The sequence below is a fragment of the Chrysemys picta genome, chromosome 17, assembly GCF_011386835.1.
Source record: "Chrysemys picta bellii isolate R12L10 chromosome 17, ASM1138683v2, whole genome shotgun sequence".
NCBI classification, from domain to species: Eukaryota; Metazoa; Chordata; order Testudines; family Emydidae; genus Chrysemys; species Chrysemys picta.
The window spans coordinates 24143607-24163741 of NC_088807.1; the positions used below are offsets into that span (position 1 = coordinate 24143607).

General features: G+C 62.7%; 1 protein-coding gene across 1 annotated transcript in view; it reads left to right on the forward strand.

Moving 5' to 3' along the window:
- Positions 1-2447: 2447 nt before the first annotated feature.
- The window catches only part of SHANK1 (SH3 and multiple ankyrin repeat domains 1), a 33811-nt gene continuing 16123 nt past the window's right edge, over positions 2448-20135 (forward strand). The window contains 14 exon segments of the mRNA XM_065571117.1: positions 2448-2768; positions 3504-3733; positions 6118-6321; positions 6617-6688; positions 7015-7123; positions 7244-7395; positions 9258-9425; positions 16165-16281; positions 16365-16442; positions 16637-16703; positions 17620-17914; positions 18385-18551; positions 19183-19296; positions 19797-19872. Coding sequence (XP_065427189.1) covers positions 3524-3733; positions 6118-6321; positions 6617-6688; positions 7015-7123; positions 7244-7395; positions 9258-9425; positions 16165-16281; positions 16365-16442; positions 16637-16703; positions 17620-17914; positions 18385-18551; positions 19183-19296; positions 19797-19872 — 1829 coding nt within the window. The 5' untranslated portion in view covers positions 2448-2768; positions 3504-3523.

Here is a 20135-nt window from a genome sequence, read left to right on the forward strand (position 1 = left end):
CTCTGGGGCACCCCCGGGTATCCCCCCCGGATCGGCCCAGCCCCCGGGACCTCCTCTGGCAGCGAGTGACCGGGAGCTGGGGGGCTGTTGCCAGGGGAGCGGGGTCCCCGCTCTGGGTTCCACCCCACCCATCCTGGGGAGGGGGCTCCCCAATGCTCAGAGCCCCCAGGGTGGGAGGGGAGGGGGGTCTAGTGGGTTGTGGGGTGGTTCCAGGACTCCTGGGTTCACTCCCAGGCTCTGGGAGGGGGGAGGGGGGGTCTAGTGGGTTGTGGGGTGGAGCCAGGGACTCCTGGGTTCTCTCGCAGGGTGGGGGGGAGGGGGATTAGTGGGTTGTGGGTGGGGGCTGGGAGCCAGGACTCCTGGGTTCACTCCCAGGCTCTGGGAGGGGGGAGGGGGGGTCTAGTGGGTTGTGGGGTGGAGCCAGGACTCCTGGGTTCTCTCGCAGGGTCGGGGGGGGGGGCACCTCCTGCTGCCCAGCGGGTTTCCCTCTGGATTGAGACATGCTAGAGGCAGAGCGAGGGGAGCTGCTTTGATGGCTGTCTGTCTCCATGGAAACGTCGCCTGGCGATGGAGAGAAGCCAGGCCCCAGGCCTGCTGGGGGCTGGGGCTGGAGTGGGGGGATCCCAGCTAGTGGGCGAGGGGGGGCAGCCAGACCTGCAGGGGGGCACTTGAGGTATGTGGGTCGGGGGGGCTGGTCCCCGAGGCACATGGGGGGGCAGGGATATTTGCACGGCCTTTGCACGGGTGGGGAGGTTAGTGGCTGGAGGGGGGGGAAGGACTGAGCTGTCATGGGGGGTGCAGGGGGGGCTCTGAGCTGTCATGGGGGGTGAAGCTGTGGGGGCTGTACTGTCACTGGAGAAGTCTTAGGTGTCTTGAGGGGGGGGCAGAGGCCAAAGCCAGTTGGGGGAGGGGAGGCAGGGGTGCTGGTGGGGGTGGAGGGGGTGCATGGGTCAGTTATAATCCCCCACCCCAGGCCCAGCTGGGGTGGAAAACGAGCCTCCAAATTGCACTCAGGGACCCGGGGGGGGCATAGAGTGAACTGGGGGTGCGAGGGGCCTGGGCTGCCTGTCTGTCCGTATGCACGGCCCTCAGTCTGTCCGTATGCACGGCCCTCCCTCCCCTCCCTCCATCCTCCCAACATCCATCCATCCCTCCCTCCCTCCCTCCCTCCATCCTCCCAACATCCATCCATCCTCCCTCCATTCCTCCCTCCCTCCATCCTCCCAACATCCATCCATCCTCCCTCCATTCCTCCGTCCCTCCCTCCATCCTCCCAACATCCCCTCCCTCCCTCCATTCCTTCGTCCCTCCCTCCATCCTCCCAACATCCATCCATCCTCCCTCCATTCCTCCGTCCTCCGTCCATCCCTCCCTCCGTCCTTGCAACCTGTGTCGGTCCCTCTGCCCCTGTGCGCACCCCTCCCTCCATCATCCCTCCCTCCGTCCATCCTCTCTCCATCCTCCATCCATCCCTCCGCCCCTGCACCCTGTGTCTGTCCCTCCACCCCGTGCGCACCCCTCACTCCATCATCCCCCCCTTCGTCCCTCCCTCCATTCTCCATCCATCCCTCCGCCCCTGTGCGCACCCCTCCATCCTCCCTCCCTCCATCATCCTTCCATCCATCCTCCCAACATCCATCCATCCTCTCTCCATCCTCCTTCCATCCCTCCGCCCCTGCACCCTGTGTCTGTCCCTCCACCCAGTGCGTACCCCTCCATCCCTCCATAATCCCGCCTTCCGTCCCTCCCTCCATCCTCCATCCATCCCTCCGCCCCTGTGCGCACCCATCCATCCTCCCTCCCTCCCTCCCTCCCTCCATCCTCCCAACGTCCTCCATCCTCCCTCCCTCCATCCATCCTCCCAACATCTATCCATCCTCTGTCCATCCATCCATCCATCCATCAATCCCTCCGTGCGCACCCCTCCCTCCTCCCTCCATCCCTCCCTTGTCCATCCTCCATCCCTCCCTCCATCCATCCATCCCTGTGCCTGTCCCGTGCCTGTCCCTCTGCCCCTGTGTGCACCTCTCTCTCCCTCCCTCCCTCCCTCCCAACATCCTCCCAACATCCATCCATGCATCCCTCCCTCCATCATCCTTCCGTCCCTCCCTCCGTCCATCCTCCCAACATCCATCCATCCTCCCTCTATCATCCATCCTTCCTCCATCCCTCCATCCCTCCCTCCCTCCATCCTCCCAACATCCATCCCTCCGTCCCTGCACCCTGTGTCTGTCCCTCCACCCCTGTGTGCACCCCTCCATCCCTCCATCATCTCTTCCTCCATCCCTCCCTCCCTGCGCCCTGTGTCTGTCCCTCCACCCCTGTGTGCACCCCTCCATCCCTCCATCATCTCTTCCTCCATCCCTCCCTCCCTGCGCCCTGTGTCTGTCCCTCTGCCCCTGTGTGCACCCCTCTCTCCATCATCCCTCCATCCATTGTCCATCCATCCCTCCGTCCCTCCCTCCCTCCTTCATCCATCCTCCCAACATCCATCCTCCCTCCCTCCCCGCACCCATCTCTCTACACATGTCTGTCTGTGTCTGTCTGTCTGTGCATGTATCTCATCTTCCCTCCCGTTTACACAGCCTGACATCCGTCCCCAGGATTCTTCCCAGGGAAGTTCCCATGGGGTGGAGCTGCTGACACCGTTAGGGGCTGTGCCTGGCTGGGAGATACGAGTCTGAGATCCCCAGAATGTTATCTCAGCGCCGGGCGAGGGGTCCCCGTATACCAGCCTCCACCCCAGAGGGGCTGCGTCCCAGTGCCGGGTGAGGGGTCTCCATTTACCTAGCCCCCTGCATCCCAGCCCAGAGGGGCTGCATCCCAGCGCTGGGTGAGGGGTCTCCATTTACCTAGCCCCCTGCATCCCACCCTAGAGGGGCCGTGTCTCAGCACCGGGTGAGGGGTCCCCGTATACCCAGCCCCCACCCCAGAGGGGCCATGTCTCAGCACCGGGTGAGGGGTCCCCATATACCCAGCCCCCACCCCAGAGGGGCCATGTCTCAGCACCGGGTGAGGGGTCCCCGTATACCCAGCCCTCACCCCAGAGGGGCTGCGTCCCAGCACCGGACGAGGGGTCCCCGTGTACCCAGCCCCCACCCAGAGGCAGCTGTCTTTCGGAGGGGGGTAGCGGAGTTCGGGCCAGGGCTCTGACCGCTCCGATTCCTCCGTCCTTCCCGGGCTAATTTTAGCCAGTGGCGGGAGCGAGGAAAGTGGGGCAGATGTCCCACGGCGTGGGGGGGGGCGGGACTCTGGGAGGGGCTGCTCCAGATTGCTGGGTCCCAGGCGCTGAGCGGAACTGGGACAAGGACCCACAAAGTCACCCGCCAGGACTGGCGGGGCTGTGGGGGGGTCAGGGAGAGGTGGAGGGGGGCAGGGGAGAGCAGAGGGGGCCGGGTTTATGGCTCAGTGCATGGGTCCATGTGGGGGAGGGCAGCCTGCTGCTCTTTGCCCCCCTGCTGATCCCCCCATCTCTCTCTCTGCCCCTTCCTGCCCCCCACCAGCTGGCCTGTGATGCGGGACGATGCCCCGGAGCCCCGGGTCCAGCGAGGAGGAGAGGGTCTCGGAGTATCCCGAGGGGGAGTCGGACTCCGAAAGCTCCCGCGACGGCCCCCCCGGCGCTAGCCCCGGCCCCCTGGACCGCAGGACCCAGGGGCCCCCCATGTCGGTGCCCGACGCCGCCCGCTTCAGTATGATGGTCTTTCGGATCGGCATCCCCGACCTGAACCAGACGGTGAGGGGGGGGCTTGGCTGGGGGGGGCTCCCCAATCTGCCCCCGACGACGGGGATATGGGGGGGGGGACACATCCCTGACCTGCAACATGTGGTGATGGGGGGGGCCACCGTGCATGGGGGGGAGGAAGGAGCCAGAGAGGAGGGTCCTCCATGGAAAATGCCCCTTTCTCTTTACCCCACAAAAGGGGTGGGTGGGTGGGAGAATTACCCCAGCTCCTCCTCCTCCCGACTAGCCCCCTCCCCCCCGCAGCTTCTCCGCTCCCCCTTCCCCTCCCCCAGCCTCCCCACGCCCCTCCCCCAGCCTCCCCCTCCCCCATCTCCGCCTTTCTTCTGTCCTTATATCTCCCCCCCTTACAGCTCCTTTCTCCCCTCCCCCGCCCATTCCCCGCTCCCCTTCCCCCTTCTCCCCTCCCCCCGTTCCCTGGGGGGGTCATTAGCGGAACTGGATGAATCCCGAACTCAGCAGGATCTGGAACAAAGTCACCCCCCCCCCCCGTTAGCTGAGAATTCAGGGCACGGAGCCAGCGTCAGCCGAACCCCCCTCCCACCGCCGGGCCCTTTGATCTGGGGTTGGGGGGGGCAGCCGCAGTGCAGGGAGCTGTGCCCCCTGCGGGCGCCTGCCTCCCTTCCCCCTGGGCCCCGGCCCCCCCGTCTGTCATGTGCCCTTTCCCCCTCGCTTGGGCCCTGTCTCTGACCCCCCCCTCCCGCACAGGCAGGGGGTGGGCCCCATTCTTGCCCCGGGCACTGGGGGGGCTCCCGCCCCCCAAATCTATCCCCTCTCTGCTCATGGGCGCACCATGGAAACGGTTGCTATGGATCACCCATTGTCATCTCCCTGGCGACGGGTCCGCTTCTGCTGGCACTGCCGGTTGCCTAGGCCCCTGCCTGGGCCTGGGGGGGTGGGGGGCAACCGCGGGGGGCTGGGACAGGCTCCCACTAGGGGGCCTCAGCTGTAGGGAATGGGATGGGGTCCCAGCGGGGGGGGCGCTTCCCTCACAGTCAACACCGGGCGAGGGGCCCCCTGTAAACCGTCCCACCCCAGAGGGGCCGCGTCCCAGCGCCCGGCGAGGGGTCCCCATATACGCAGCCCCCGCGTCCCACCCCAGAGGGGCCACATCCCAGGGGCCGCGTCCCAGCGCCCAGCAAATGGTCCCCGTCTACCCAGCCCCAGCGCCCCACCCCAGAGGGGCCGCGTCTCAGCACCAGATGAGGGGTCCCCGTATATGCAGCCCCCGCATCCCACCCCAGAGGGGCTGCGTCCCAGCGCCAGAGGAGGGGTCCCCATATACGCAGCCCCCGCGTCCCACCCCAGAGCGGCCACATCCCAGGGGCCGCGTCCCAGCGCCCAGCAAATGGTCCCCGTCTACCCAGCCCCAGCGCCCCACCCCAGAGGGGCCGCGTCTCAGCACCAGATGAGGGGTCCCCGTATATGCAGCCCCCGCATCCCACCCCAGAGGGGCTGCGTCCCAGCGCCAGAGGAGGGGTCCCCATATACGCAGCCCCCGCGTCCCACCCCAGAGCGGCCACATCCCAGGGGCCGCGTCCCAGCGCCCAGCAAATGGTCCCCGTCTACCCAGCCCCAGCGCCCCACCCCAGAGGGGCCGTGTCTCAGCGCCAGGTGAGGGGTCCCCATATACACAGTCCCCACGTCCCACCCCAGAGGGGCTGCGTCCCAGCGCCCGGCGAGGGGTCCCCATATATTCAGCCCCAGCGCCCCACCCCAGAGGGGCCGTGTCTCAGCGCCAGGTGAGGGGTCCCCATATACACAGTCCCCACGTCCCACCCCAGAGGGGCTGCGTCCCAGCGCCCGGCGAGGGGTCCCCGTATATTCAGCCCCAGTGCCCCACCCCAGAGGGGCTGTGTCTCAGTGCCAGGCGAGGGGTCCCCGTATATGCAGTCCCCGCACCCCACCCCAGAGGGGCCGTGTCTCAGTGCCAGGTGAGGGGTCCCCGTATACGCAGTCCCCGCACCCCACCCCAGAGGGGCCGTGTCTCAGTGCCAGGCGAGGGGTCCCCGTATAACCAGCCCCAGAGCTCCACCCCAGAGGAGCCACGTCTCAGCTCCAGGTGAGGGGTCCCCGTATACGCAGCCCCCGCGTCCCACCCCAGAGGGGCCATGTCCCAGTGCCCAGTGAGGGATCCCCGTATAACCAGCTCCTCACTGCAGAGGGGCCACGGCCCAGCACCAACAAGGAGTCCCTGTCTACTCAGCCTCTGGGCCCCACCCCAGAGGGGCCGCTTCCCGGAGCCGGGGAAGGGGTCCCCATCTAAGCATCCCCCCACCCCAGAGGTGGTTGCAGCGCCATGCTCCATGCTGCCCCCCCTTCCCCCCCCGTGGACTCAGGCCTCCCTGCCCACTCTCTGCCCCCCGCCCCCTTCCCAGAAATGCCTGCGGTTCAACCCTGACGCGGCCATCTGGGTGGCCAAGCAGCAAATCCTCTGCACCCTGAACGAGAGCCTGAAGGACGTGTTGAACTACGGGCTCTTCCAGCCGGCCACCAACGGGCGGGACGCCAAGTTCCTGGACGAGGAGCGGCTGCTGCGGGACTACCCCCAGAGCTTTGAGAAGGGCGTGCCCTACCTCGAGGTGCCCCGGGGGGAGAGGCTTGGTGGGAAGGGGAGAGGCTACAGGTGCAAGGGGAGGGGCGTTGAGGGAGGAGGGGGGTTCTGGGCACAAGGGGAGGGGCTTTGTGGGAGGAGGCGGGGCTCTGGAAACAAGGGAGAGGTGCCTTGTGGGAAGGGGAGGGGCTGCAGGCTTTGCGGGCGAAGCCATAGGCACAGGGGAGGGGCTATGTGAGAGGGGGAGGGGCTTTGGGGTCGCAGGGTCAGCATCTCCAGCTGAGGTGACCCCGCCCCTTTCCCCTCCCCCTCCCCCCGGCCAGTTCCGCTACAAGACTCGGGTTTACAAACAGACCAACCTGGACGAGAAGCAGCTGGCGAAACTGCACACCAAGGTGAGTGACCTGGCCCCGCCCCCTGGCCACAGCCCCACCCACCTGGCCCCGCCCCCTGGCCACAGCCACGCCCACGGTGCCCCACCCCATTGTCCCTCCCCAGCATTCCCCCTCCCTGCCCCCCACTCACCCCTGTCCGCCCCAGCTTGGTACCAGGGCTGGCGGCCTGCTACCCCCCGTGCTGACCCAGCAGTGCCCTCTGTAGTCACCCAGCCACCGTCCGGAGAACTGGGTCCGGTGCATGTGCTGCAGCCCCAGAGCCATCTGCCCCCCCCAAACCCACCCAGTCTCTCACTTGTCCCTGCTCCCCCACCCCCACCCCACAGACTGGCCTGAAGAAGTTCCTGGAGTACGTGCAGCATGGGGCGGCGGAGAAGGTGGCGCGGCTTCTGGACAAGGGCCTGGACCCCAACTACCACGACTCGGACACGGGGGGTGAGTGTAGGGACAGGGGCCTGGGGGTGTGCAGCCGGGTGCAGGGAGGGGACGGGGGCTTCCTTTGTCCCGCCCTCCCCGCCTCGGCGGTGACGCCCGTCCTGTGCTCTTCCCCTGCAGAGACTCCGCTGACGCTGGCAGCCCAGCTGGAGGGGACCGTCGACGTGATCCGGCTGCTCTGCCTTGGGGGCGCGCACATTGATTTCCGGGCACGGGACGGTGCCACCGCGCTGCACCGGGCAGTTTGCACCCGGCGCTACGGAGCCCTGACGGTACAGAACCCGCCCCGTCCCCTCACCGCGCTGCATCGGGGCGGCCTGCACCGGGCGCTGGGGGGGGCCCAGAGTGGGATGAGTGTGCCTAAAGGATCTGTGCAGACAGCAGGTGCCGTGTAGATGGGACTGTGTTACTGCAGCTTGCAGGTTGTTGCGATGTGCATTGTTGCAGTGTGTGCACACACGCAGCGTTTGGTGGGCAGGTTGTTGCAGTGGGCATTGTTGCAGTGCACGTGCAGTACAGTTGCAGTGTGCGTTGCAGTGCGTGAGCAGTACATGAGTGCAGTGTGCACATACACAGCGTGCAGTGGCCGTTGTTGCAGTGTGTGTGCAATACATGGATGCAGTGTGCACACACACTGCCTGTGGTGGGCAGGTTGTTGCAGTGTGCATTGTTGCAGTGTGTGTGCAGTACACAGATGCAGTGTGCGCACACCCAGCATGCGCGGGGCAGGTTGTTGCAGTGGGCATTGTTGCAGTGGGCGTGCAGTACACGGATGCAGTATGCTCACACACAGCGTGCAGTGGGCAGGTTGTTGCAGTGGGCATTGTTGCAGTTCGCGTGCAGTACAGTTGCGGTGTGCGTTGCAGTGCGTGAGCAGTACAGGTGCAGTGTGCACACGCCCAGCGTGCGCTGGGCAGGTTGTTGCAGTGGGCGTCATTGCGGTGCGCCCACAGTGTGGACGAAGCAGATGTGTGTAGTGTGTGATGGGGCGGCGAGTGTTGGTCTGTGTGTGTGTGTTTGTGTATTACTGCGGCACACCCGTTCTGCTATAGCTAAGGCGGGCAAGCTGTTTCTGTTTCAAGAATTACTCTTCTTAGTGCTCTCAAATCTGGTTACTCGGGTGCCCTGGTAACGTGCTGTGCCTTGGGGGGGGAGGCAGCGGGGGTCTGCAGACACAGTCCCCTGGAAACACCCCAGCATTTCTTAAGGTTGAGAGATTCTACCAGCTTGACTTACACCCAGGCAGTCGTCGTGGGCACGAACCGTACCATGGCATTCCCTGGCTGTCAGAGGTTTGAGTGTCACTGTGTTTGTTGCTCTGGACCCAGGCAACCAGGGCTCTGCATTAACCGAGTCCTTTTTGTCTTGGAATAAAGATGACATGGGGGGCACGCAGTGCTCATGCAGTGCAGTGTGGGCCGGCACAGTGGGCATGCAGCGACAGTGAATCGCGTGTGCAGTGCGTATGCAGGGTGTGCTGGTTGTGCGCAGTGTGGGATGGATGTGCCCTGAGTGCTGCCAGTGGGCATGCAGCGAATAGTGTGTGTCGTGCATATGCAGTGTAGTGTATGCAATGCATGTTGTGGGTGTGCAGTGCACTATGTGCTGGCAACTGGGCATGTAGTGTCAGCAGTGTATGCGGTGCAGTGTGTGCAGATGCAGTGGACACGCAGCGAACGCAGTGTGTGCTGGTGCAGTGCGTATGCAGTGTGCGCTGGTGCAGTGTGTGCTGACGCAGCGGGCATGCAACAAATGCAGTGTGTGCTGACACAGCGCGTATGCAGTGTGTGCTGTGTGCAGATGCAGTGAAACACAGCGTATGCAGTGCGTGCTGGTGCAGTGTGTATGCAGTGTGTGCTGGTGCGGTGTGTGCAGATGCAGTGGACCGTGCAGCGAATGCAGTGTGTGCTGACTCAGCGAGCACGCAGCAAATACAGTGTGTGCTGTGCAGTGAGCGACGAGGCAGTGGGCATGCAGAGAATGCAGTGTGTGCTGTGCAGTGCGTATTCAGTGCGCGGCGCTATGTGTGCCACGTACCCTGATGCAGTGGGCGTACAGTGTTTGCAGTGTGCCTGGGTGGACATTGCCAACCCATCTAACTCCCCGCTCACATCTTTGCTCCTCGCCTCCCCAGGCGTTGCTGGACCTTGGGGGCTCCCCCAACTACAAGGACCGTAGGGGCCTCACCCCCCTGTACCACACGGCCATGGTGGGGGGCGACCCACGCTGCTGCGAGCTGCTGCTCTACAACCAGGCCCACATCGGCACCATGGACGAGAACGGCTGGCAGGAGATCCACCAGGTCAGAGCCCGCGGACGGGGACACCCCCTTCCCTACAAAGACAACCCGAGACAGGGAACCTCTCGGGTGATCCATCCCCTGTCGTCCAGTCCCAGCTCCCGGCAGTCAGAGGTTTAGGGACACCCAGAGCATGGACTTGCTCCCCTCACCATCTTGGCTAATTGCCATTGATGGACTACCCTCCGTGAATGTATCTAGCTCTTTTTTGAACCCCAGTTCTACTTTTGGCCTTCACCACATCCCCTGGCAAGGAGTTCCACAGTTTGACTGTGCGTTGCGTGAAGAACTACTCACTTCTCGGTTTGTTTTAAACCGTCCGCCTGTTAATTTCATCGGGTGACCCTTCATTTGTGCGTTACGAAAATGGGGTAAATAACACTGTCACGGAGTATTGGGGAACTCAGGGCCCTGCACCCCCGGCTCCCTGCAATTCACCATGACTCTCAGCCAGCCAGTAAAGCAGAAGGTTTATTTGGATGACAGGAATACAGTCCAAGACAGGTCTTGCAGGCACTGACAACAGGGACCCCCTCAGTTAGGTCCATCTTGGGGTCCCCGGGCATCCCAGCCCAGCCCCCCTTGGGAGGTCAGAGCCATCTCTGCCTCCCAGCCATCTCTCCAGCCTGCTTCCAGCACACTCCCTTCAGCGACCCCTCCCACCGCCTTTGTCCAGTTTCCCGGGCTCAGGAGTCACCTGGCCTTCAACCCCTTCCTGGGTTCTCATGTTACACTCCCAGGAATGCGCCCCCGGGCCGATCCCATCCTCCAATGCAGACTATCCCAGCACACTCCCCTGTCAGCATTCACAGACCACAGTGAGAACAGGCCCAGTTCGTCACATCTCTCCCCCCTTCGAGACCGAACTGAGCAGGGTCACTTTAGCCAGTGACCCGGGGAAGTTCGAACCTACCCCCGTTCCCATGGATGCCCCCGCATCCCTCCCATTCCTTGGTGAGAATTACACCAGGCCCCTCCAGTTTCACGCCCCCCCTTAGGTTGGGGGTGCTTGATGGCACTCGCAGTTCGCATGTGGGAAGGTTTATGCGGCCTGAGCCCTTTTCCCACCCCCATACCTCTGGGGCTCCAACTGGGCTGTGGTCTTCTCCCAGCGCTCCAGTCTGGAGGTCTGCGCTTTGGGCTCTCTTGGTTTAGAGCCGCCCTTTTTACCTTGGCCACCCTCCGAAAAGGCTCCTCTATGCTGGGCAAGGGTCCTAAAGCTGTTTTCCCCTTGTCCCAGGCCTTCCTCCCCCTCTGACAGGGGTCACAGGATCCGCAGTACTGTCGGACAGTAACAAAGACCCCAGGCCAGTAAAAGCTCCGTAGCAGCCTCTGCTGGGTACGCCAGGTTCCCTGGTGCCCTGCGAGGGGAATGTCATGGGCCCGGCACAGCAGCTGGCGGCGATACTTCTGGGGTACCACCAGCTGCCTCCTGATCCCCCCTAACTCCATTTTCCCTGGGGGAGCCCATTCTCGGTACAGGAACCCCTTCTCCCACAGGAACCTTTTCCGGCCACCTCGTCCCATGGTCTGTACCGCATTGAGGTCGGCCAGGTCCCTTATCTTCCGCAAGGAGGGATCTCTCTGTAACTCGGCCTGGAACTCAGCAGCTGGGACGGGGATGGCCACCTGCTCTTTCTCGCCTGCTGGGTCCGAAGCTGCAGCCTCCCTGAGCCGCGTCCCTGGGCGTTCCCTCCCCACCAGGTTAGGGTCCTGCGCCTCAGGCAAGGCACCCCCCCCAAGGCCAGGGCGCAGTGCCCCTCGCCGGCTCTGACCGCGGGTCACAACTAAGGCGGTCTGGGGGCTGCTTGGCCAGTCCTCTAGGTCCCCCCCCATCAACACCTCAGTGGGCAAATGGTGGTGCACTCCCACGTCCTTGGGGCCCTCCTTGGCCCCCCATTTCAGGTGTACCCTCGCTACGGGAACCTTGAATGGGGTCCCGCCCACCCCGGTCAGGGTCAGGAAGGTGTTGGGCACCACCCGATCTGGGGCCACCACCTCGGGCTGGGCCAGTGTCACCTCTGCGCCCGTGTCCCAGTATCCATAAACTTTCTTCCCATCCACCTCCAGGGGAACAAGGCACTCGCTCCGCAGGGACAGCCCCGCGCCAACCCTGTAAACGGAGAACTTTGAATCCGGAGCATCTGGCCCCCCAGAGAAGCTGGCCGGGGGCCCTTCTCTCTCTTGAGCAGTTGATAAGCTGCCAGCCCCTCTTGCGTGAGAAGCCTGCCCCTCGTCCGTCTGGGCCTCTACCAAGTTAACCCGGTGCGGGTTCGGTCTACTCAGTCTGTCTTTGAGCTTGGGGCACTGGGCCCGAACGTGGTCTCTTCGGCCGCAGTAATAGCAGCTCAGGTCCCGTGGGTCCCCTCGAGCCGGTCGGTTGTCCCTGATGCTGGGCATTCCCCGTGGGAGGGGATTCCCCATATTCCCCCTTTGAGAGGTCCCAGGGTGACTCTCTCTCTGCATCGCGGCGGGCCTGTTCCTTTGGGGCTCCTCCCTGCCACCCCCTGACCGGCTCTTTACAAACTCATCAGCCAGCTGCCCGGCGTGTCGCAGGTTCTCTGGCTTTCTGTCCACCAACCACAGCCTCAGGTCGGATGGGCACCGCTCATACAGTTGCTCCAGTACCAGCAGTTTAATCAGGTCCTCCTTCGTCTGGGCCCCACCAGCCCACTTGCTGGCGTATCTTTCCATGCAGACGGCTAGTTGCAGGTATGAGATCTCAGGGGTTTTATCCTGACTCCGGAACCTTTCCCGGTACATCTCAGGAGTCAGCCCAAACTCTCGTAGCAGGGCCTTTTTGAATAGTTCGTAGTCCCCTTTCTCTGTCTCTCCCAGTTGGCGGTACAATGCCACGGATTTGGGGTCCAGTAAGGGGGTAAGGACCCGGAGTCTGTCCGTGGGATCAACCCGGTGCAGCTCGCAGGCCGTCTCAAAGGCCTCCAGGAAGTCATCCATGTCCTCCCCCTCCTTGTATGGGGCCATGATGCACTTATCAACGCTCCGTGCAGTCCTGGGTCCCCCCTCACTCACCGCAGTCGGGGGTTCGCTGCCCTTCAATCTCGCCAGTTCCAGGTCATGCTGACGCTGTCTCTCATTCTCCTGTCTCTGTCTCTCATTCTCATGTCTCTGTCTCTCATTCTCCTCCCGTTCACGCTGATGCTGTCTCTCTTTCTCCTCCCGTTCATGCTGACGCTGTCGTTCACGATCCTCCAGCTCTCTCAGTTTTAGCTCTTTCTCCCATTCCAGCCAATTCCGCTCCCCGGATGCCGAACGTCGCCGGGAGGATCCCCTGCTGGCCGGCGAGCTTCGCCGGGAGGGTCCCCTGCTGGCCGGGGGGGCCACGGCGCCTTCGGTATTTGCTGGGCTCCTCCCCACCCCTCCCCTAGGCATAGGAAGGAGGGGTCTCGGGAAGCCCTCAGCAGCCGGCTGACCACTCCCAGCTGGGACAGACACTGGTGCCTGCGCTGCATTTGCCAGGCTGCTTCCCTGAGACACAGGGATCAGTTCATTCGCGCGATCTTCCGCCTCCAGCTGGGCAATGAGCTGTTCTTTGGTGAGCCTCCCAATGCGCAGCCGCCTCTGCTTGCACAGCTCCACCAGGTCGCTCTTAAGCCGCTTGGCATACATCTTCCTGCTGGCCACTCACCGGCCTGTGTGCTCACAGCTCCCCACAGTTCCCAGGGAGACCCCTAGTGTGCCAGCCCTTCTCGAGGTCACCACCTCTCTGCCAGGGTCGAGCTGCAGACTCCTCCGCCCCTGGGACCACTCGCTGCGATCCCCCCGGGGGACCCTGTTACTGCAAAAGTCCTTCTCGCTGGTCACACACTCCCAGGGGTAATAACCGTCTCTCTCCCACTCTTCAGCAGGCCTGGTCCCCGTCAATCCCCCTTCGTTTTACTGCTCCCCAGTCACTTACTGCAGGAAGCGCCGTCCACGGGGTGCAGTAGATCCCACCGCTGCCACCAGTTGTCACGGAGTATTGGGGAACTCAGGGCCCTGCACCCCCGGCTCCCTGCAATTCACCATGACTCTCAGCCAGCCAGTAAAGCAGAAGGTTTATTTGGATGACAGGAATACAGTCCAAGACAGGTCTTGCAGGCACTGACAACAGGGACCCCCTCAGTTAGGTCCATCTTGGGGTCCCCGGGCATCCCAGCCCAGCCCCCCTTGGGAGGTCAGAGCCATCTCTGCCTCCCAGCCATCTCTCCAGCCTGCTTCCAGCACACTCCCTTCAGCGACCCCTCCCACCGCCTTTGTCCAGTTTCCCGGGCTCAGGAGTCACCTGGCCTTCAACCCCTTCCTGGGTTCTCATGTTACACTCCCAGGAATGCGCCCCCGGGCCGATCCCATCCTCCAATGCAGACTATCCCAGCACACTCCCCTGTCAGCATTCACAGACCACAGTGAGAACAGGCCCAGTTCGTCACAAACACTTCCCTACTCCCTTTCTCCACGCCATTCACCATTTTCTAGATCAATGTTGTACCCGCCCCCCTGTTAACTGTCTCTTTTCCAAGCTGAGCAATCCCCGTCTTTTAAATCTCTCCTCACGTGGAAGCCGTTCCGTACCCGTAGTCATTTTTGTTATCCTTCTTTACTTTTTCCAATTCCGATGTATCTTTTTTTGAGACAGGGCGACCAGGACTGCACGCAGTATTCAAGATGTGGGCGGACCATGGATTTATATAGAGGCATTACGATCTTTTCTGTCTTATTATCTATCCCATTCCTAATGGTTCCTAACAATCTGTTCGCTTTTCTGTCTGCCACTGCACTTTGAGCAGACGTTTTCAGAGAACTATCCACGATGACTCCCAGATCTCTTCCTTGAGTGGTAACAGCTAATTTAGACCCTATCATTTTGGATGTGGCGTTGGGGTTCTGTTTTCCAGTGTGTGTTACTTTGCATTTATCAACACTGAATTTCATCTGCCATTTTCTTGCCCAGTCATTCAGTCTTGTGAGATCCTTTTGTAGCTTTTCGCAGTCTGCTTGGGACTTAACTACCTTGAGCAGTTTTGTATGGTCTGCAGACGTTGCCACCCGTTTTTCCTGTTCATTTATGAGTATGTTAAACAGCACTGGTCCCGGTACAGATCGTTGGGGGCCCCCGCTATTTACCTCTCTCCACTGTGAAAATTGATTCTTATTTTTCCTTTCCTATCCTTTAACCAGTGACTGATCTGTGAGAGGAGTTTCCCTCGTATCCCATGACAGCTCACTTTGCTTAAGAGCCTTTGGTGAGGGACCTTGTCAAAGGCTTTCTGAAAATCTAAGTACACCATATCCACTGGATCCCCCTTGTCCACGTATTCATTGACCCCTTCAAAGAATTCTAATAGATTGGCGAGGCGCGATTTCCCTTTACTAAAGCTGCGTTGACTCTTCCCCAACAAATTATGTTCATCCGTGTGTCTGATCATTCTGTTCTTTACTAGAGTTTTTTACCAATTTGCTACTGAAGTCAGGCTTAACGGCCTGTCATTGCCGGGATCGCCTCTGGAGCCTTTTAAAAAAATTGGTGTTACATTAGCTGTCGTCCAGTGACCTGGTAGAGAAGCTGACTTCAGCGATAGGTTACATACCATAGTCCATGCTTCTGCAGTTTCATAGTTGACGTCCTTACGAACTCTCGGGTGATTCCTGTCTGGTCCTGGTGACTTGTTACTGGAATTGTTCCAAAACTTCCTCTATTGACACCTCAGCCTGGGACAGTTCCTCAGATTTGTTACCTAAAAAGCATGGCTCACGTGTGGGAATCTCCCTCACACCCTCTGCAGTGAAGATCGACGCAAAGAATTCATTTCGCTTCTCCGCAACGGCCTTGTCTTCCTTGCGTGCTCCGTCAGCACCTCGATTGTCCAGGCTTCCCGTTTCCGATGTACTTACAGCAATTTTTTTTTTAAATTTTTGTGTGTTTTGCTAGTTGCTTTCAACTTCTGTCTTGGCCTGATTATACTTCTACCCCTGACTTGACACAGAGTTTATGTTCCTTTCTCTTTCCCTCAGGGAAAATTTGACTTCCAATTTTTAAAAGATGTCTCTTTGTCTCTAATCGCCTCTCTTGCTTTGATGTTTAGCCATGGTGGCATTTTTTTGGTCCTCCTACTGTCTCTTGAATGTGGGGTGTATATATAGTGTGAGCCTGTATTAGGGTGGTTTAAAAAAGTTTCCTTGCAGTTTGCAGGCATTTCACTCTTGCGACTGTACTTTTTAATGTTAATGTTAATACTGCGGTGGGTTTTTTCTGGTGTTTTCCTCCCCACCCCCCGAGGATGTGAAATTTAACTACGTTATGGTCACTATTACCGAGCAGTTCAGTTACATTCACCTCTTGGAGCAGATGCTGTGCACCACTTGGGACTAAATCAAGAATCGCCTCTTCCCCTGTGGGTCCCAGGACTGACCCGTAGAGGACACCCGAAAAAGAGACCCTCTCAGCCAGATCCCCTCATGAGAACCCACCCAGCCAGACCCCCTGCAATGGTGCCAGATCCCGCCCCCACACCAACAGGGTCACCCCATGACGAGGACCGCCCTCTGATAGGAACCTCTGCCCCACCCCCCCACACACACACTCCGGACCCCATATCATTTCAGGAACCCCAGCCCACATTGACCCACCCCTTGGCCCAGAGCTGCCCAGTCCGTGTGAGGAAAGGGGGGTGGGGCGGGGTCTGTCCCATTCAACGCCCCCCCCCACACCTTTGCTGACGTGTGTCTCTGTCTTGCCCCCCAGGCCTGCCAGCACGGGCACTCCCAGCATCTGGAACATCTGCTCTTCTACGGGGCCGAGCCGGGGGCCCAGAACGCTTCCGGGAACACGGCGCTGCATGTCTGTGCCCTGTACAACAAGGTGTGTGTGTGAGACTGTGCCCCCCCCGCACTGTCCTCTCCCCCCCCAGAACACTCCCCATCTCACGCCACGTCCTCCCACAGGAAAGCTGTGCCCGGATCCTGCTCTACCGGGGGGCCAACAAAGAGATTAAGAACAACAGCGGCCAGACGCCTTTCCAGGTATGTGTGTGGGGGGAGAGGGGGCAGGGTGAGGGGTGTGCAGCGGGGTGCAGGGGAGGGTGCAGGATGGAGGCGTGCGGGAGGAGGTTGTGGGGCAGGGTGCCTGGCTTGAGGGGTGCAGGGGGGGATCTGGGGGGCGTGCAACGGGGGGGAAATCTCTGATCCATTCCCCCGAACCCCAAACCGCCCCCCAGGTGGCTGTGATCGCCGGGAACTTCGAGCTGGGGGAGCTGATCAAGAACCACCGGGATGCTGACATGGGTGAGTCGGGGGGGTCCCAGCATTCAGCCACCGACTACGTCCCCACCCCAGGGAGAGCCCCACCCCCATCCACAGGCCACACACCCCCAGAGCCCCCTCTGTGGAGAGCCCCCCAATGTTAAAAAATCAGGTGTCACACCCCGTCCATCAGGGGACAATGAGAAAATCAAGATACGAGAGCGGGGGGGGGGGGGCTGTTTTGATGTTTGACCCTCACCCCCGCAGGTGGTCTGTATTGGGGAGGGCGATCTGGACCCCCTGCTGCAGGAGATCTCACCCCACATCTGCCCCTCCCCTGCTCAGCAACTCACTCTGCCCTCACCCAGCCCCTCACCAGTTCCGCCCCAGCCCCCCTTAATTCTGCTCCTGCCTCTAGTTCCACCCCCAGCCTCCCCTCCACATTCTGCCCCCATCACTTCTGTCCCCCCCCGAGCCCCACCTTCCCTCCTGCAGCCCCTGGGGTCTTCACCCCCTCTCCAAGGTCTGGGGGGGCTTTAGAAGGGTTCCCCCTCCCAGGTTGGTGTTGGGGGGCAGTGCCTCACCCCTCCTATGAGAATGGGGTTGGCTTGCGGGGGAGGGGCAGGGAGGGAGAGCTCTGCCTGCCTCCTTCAGCCCCTGTGATTGGCTGCCCATCCCCAGGAGGTGGGCCAGTGGGGAAGGGCAGCAAATCGGAGAGGGTGCAGCTTCACGCCTCCCTCCCCGGGGCAGAATTGGCAATGAGGGCGGCGGCTCCAGCCCCAGCCCCATCTGCCATAGCTGGCACCCCACGGCGCTGGGGATAGAGCCCCCTTTTCTGGGGTCTGGCCCCACCCCCAGCTCCCTCCACAGTATGTCCACCCAGGATTGACTGACCCTCCCCACCCCGCAAGCCTGGGTCCCCCCCCCAGGTGCCCTGCTCTGACGCTGTGCCCTGCAGTCCCGTTCCAGGAGTCCCCGCAGTATGCAGCCCGGCGCCGAGACGGGGGGCGCAGCCTGGGGGTCCCCCACCTCCTCCTCCGGGCCAACAGTGACACCAGCATGAACGTGCCCGACTGGATGCTGTACGGCTCCCCCACTGCGCCCCCACCGCCGGCCACGGTGGCTGTGCAGGCCCCGAAGATCGCCACAGGGACCCTGCGCAGCGCCAGCAGCCCCCGCGGCGCCCGCACCCGCTCCCCTTCCCGTGGGCGCCACCCTGAGGATGGCAAGAGGCAGCAGCGTGGACGCCCTAGGTACTCGGATGCCTGGGTTCTCTCCCCGGCTCTGGGAGGGGATTGGGGTCTAGTGGTTAGAGCAGGGGGGGACTGGGTTTTCTTCCCAGCTCTGGGTGGGGAGTGGGGTCTAGTGGTTGGGGGGGGGGCTGGGAGCCAGGATTCCTGGGTTCTCTCCCCAGCTCTGGGCGGGGAGTGGGGTCTAGTGGTTAGAGCCGGGGCTGAAAGCCCGGATTCCTGGGTTCTATCCTGGCTCTGGGAGGGGAGAGGGATCTAGTGGTTAGAGCCGGGGGGACTGGGAGCCCGGACCCTGGGTTCTCTCCCCGGCTCTGGGAGGGGAGTGGGGTCTAATGGTTAGAACAGGGGGAGTTGGGAGCCAGGACTCCTGGGTTCTCTCCCCGGCTCTGGAAGGGGAGTGGGGGCTAGTGGTTAGAGCTGGGGGGGCTGGGAGCCCGGACTCCTGGGTTCATGCCGTCTCTGTCTCTCTGCAGTTCTAGCGGTTTCCCCAGGGACTCGGCGGCGGGCGGGACCCTGAACAGCCGGGGAATGAAGCGGAAGCTTTACTCGGCCGTGCCGGGCCGAACCTTCATGGCTATGAAACCCTACCAGGCCCAGGCGGAGGGCGAGCTCTCCCTCAGCAAGGGCGAGAAGATCAAGGGTAGGCCTGCCCGGACGCCTGGGTTCTATCTCGGGGAGGGGGCATGTGCTCTGAGTGCAGGACTGGGACCTGGGTTCTGTCCCCAGGGAAGGGAGTGGGTCCAGTGGGGTGGTGTGTGTGTGGGGGTCAGGACTCCTGGGTTCTCTCCCCAGCTCTGTGCTGAGAGGCAGCGTTGCGGGGGGGGGGGAGGGGGTTTCTAAGCTTGCTCTCTGCGGGGGAGGGGTGTGGTGCCTCTTGGGGCAGAGCCTGCAGGGGTTTGGGGGGCCTCTGTGGGGAGAGTCTGTCCCAGCCATGGGAGGTTTGCGGGGATGCTGGGGGTTGTTGGGGCACAGGGGGGCAAATGGGGGTGCAGGGGGGTGGACAGGAGTTTTGGGCTGCCCTGCTCTGACCCGCGCTCTCCCCGCAGTGCTGATCGTGTGGGGGCACAGGGGGGTGGACACGGTTTCGGGGGGCCCCACTCTGATCCGCGCTCTCCCTGCAGTGCTGATCGTGTGGGGGCGCAGGGGGGTGGACACGGTTTCGGGGGGCCCCGCTCTGACCCGCGCTCTCCCCGCAGTGCTGATCGTGTGGGGGCGCAGGGGGGTGGACACGGTTTCGGGGGGCCCCGCTCTGACCCGCGCTCTCCCCGCAGTGCTGAGTGTGGGCGAAGGCGGGTTCTGGGAGGGGCAGGTGAAGGGCCGGGTCGGCTGGTTCCCCTCGGACTGCGTGGAGGAGGTGCAGACCAAGACACAGGATGGAAAGCAAGGTACCAGCCCCCTGCCCCCCCCCAGCAGCTGCTGCCCCCCCGATTCCCCCTCCCTCCTGCTCCCCACCACTCAGACCTTTCTCCCCCCTCCCCACTGCTCCCTGGTTCCCCTTTGCCCCCTGCTGACTCTGTGGCCCCCAGGGCCTCCTCCCCCGCCAGGCCTCTTGGGGAGGGCCATGGTGTCTGTGCCCCCCCCCCCACCAGTCTCCCCAGTCCATCCCCGCATGGCTAGCACCAAGCCTTTGCTGGCACCTGGTGGCTGAGGGGGGAAATGTTTCTGGGGGAAACAACGTGGCGGGGGGGGATCCTGGGGGGATGTGGAGGGGGACAGAGGCTAGCAGGAGTGGGGGGAGGCTGGGGGGAAGGGAGGCAGAAAGAAGGTGCATGGGGGCAGGCAGAGGGCAGCCGATGCATGGGGATGGGGGGGCGGAGGTTCAGGAACTGGGGGAGGCCGGGGGGAGCCTGCCCCCCCCCACGCTCACCCCCCCATTCCCTCGCAGAGAGCCGGAGCGACAAGGCCAAGCGCCTCTTCCGACATTACACGGTGGGATCCTACGACAGCTTTGACGCCCCCAGGTAAGATGCCTCCCCGCGGGGTCACAGCCCCCCGTGCGCCACCTCCCCCGGGTGTCACAGCCCCCCGTGCGCCACCTCCCCCGGGGTCACAGCCCCCCGTGCGCCACCTCCCCTGGGGTCACAGCCCCCCGTGCGCCACCTCCCCCGGGTGTCACAGCCCCCCGTGCGCCACCTCCCCCGGGGTCACAGCCCCCCGTGCGCCACCTCCCCCCGGGGTCACAGCCCCCCCAAATCACAGCCCTCCCCTGCGCCGCCCCCAGGCC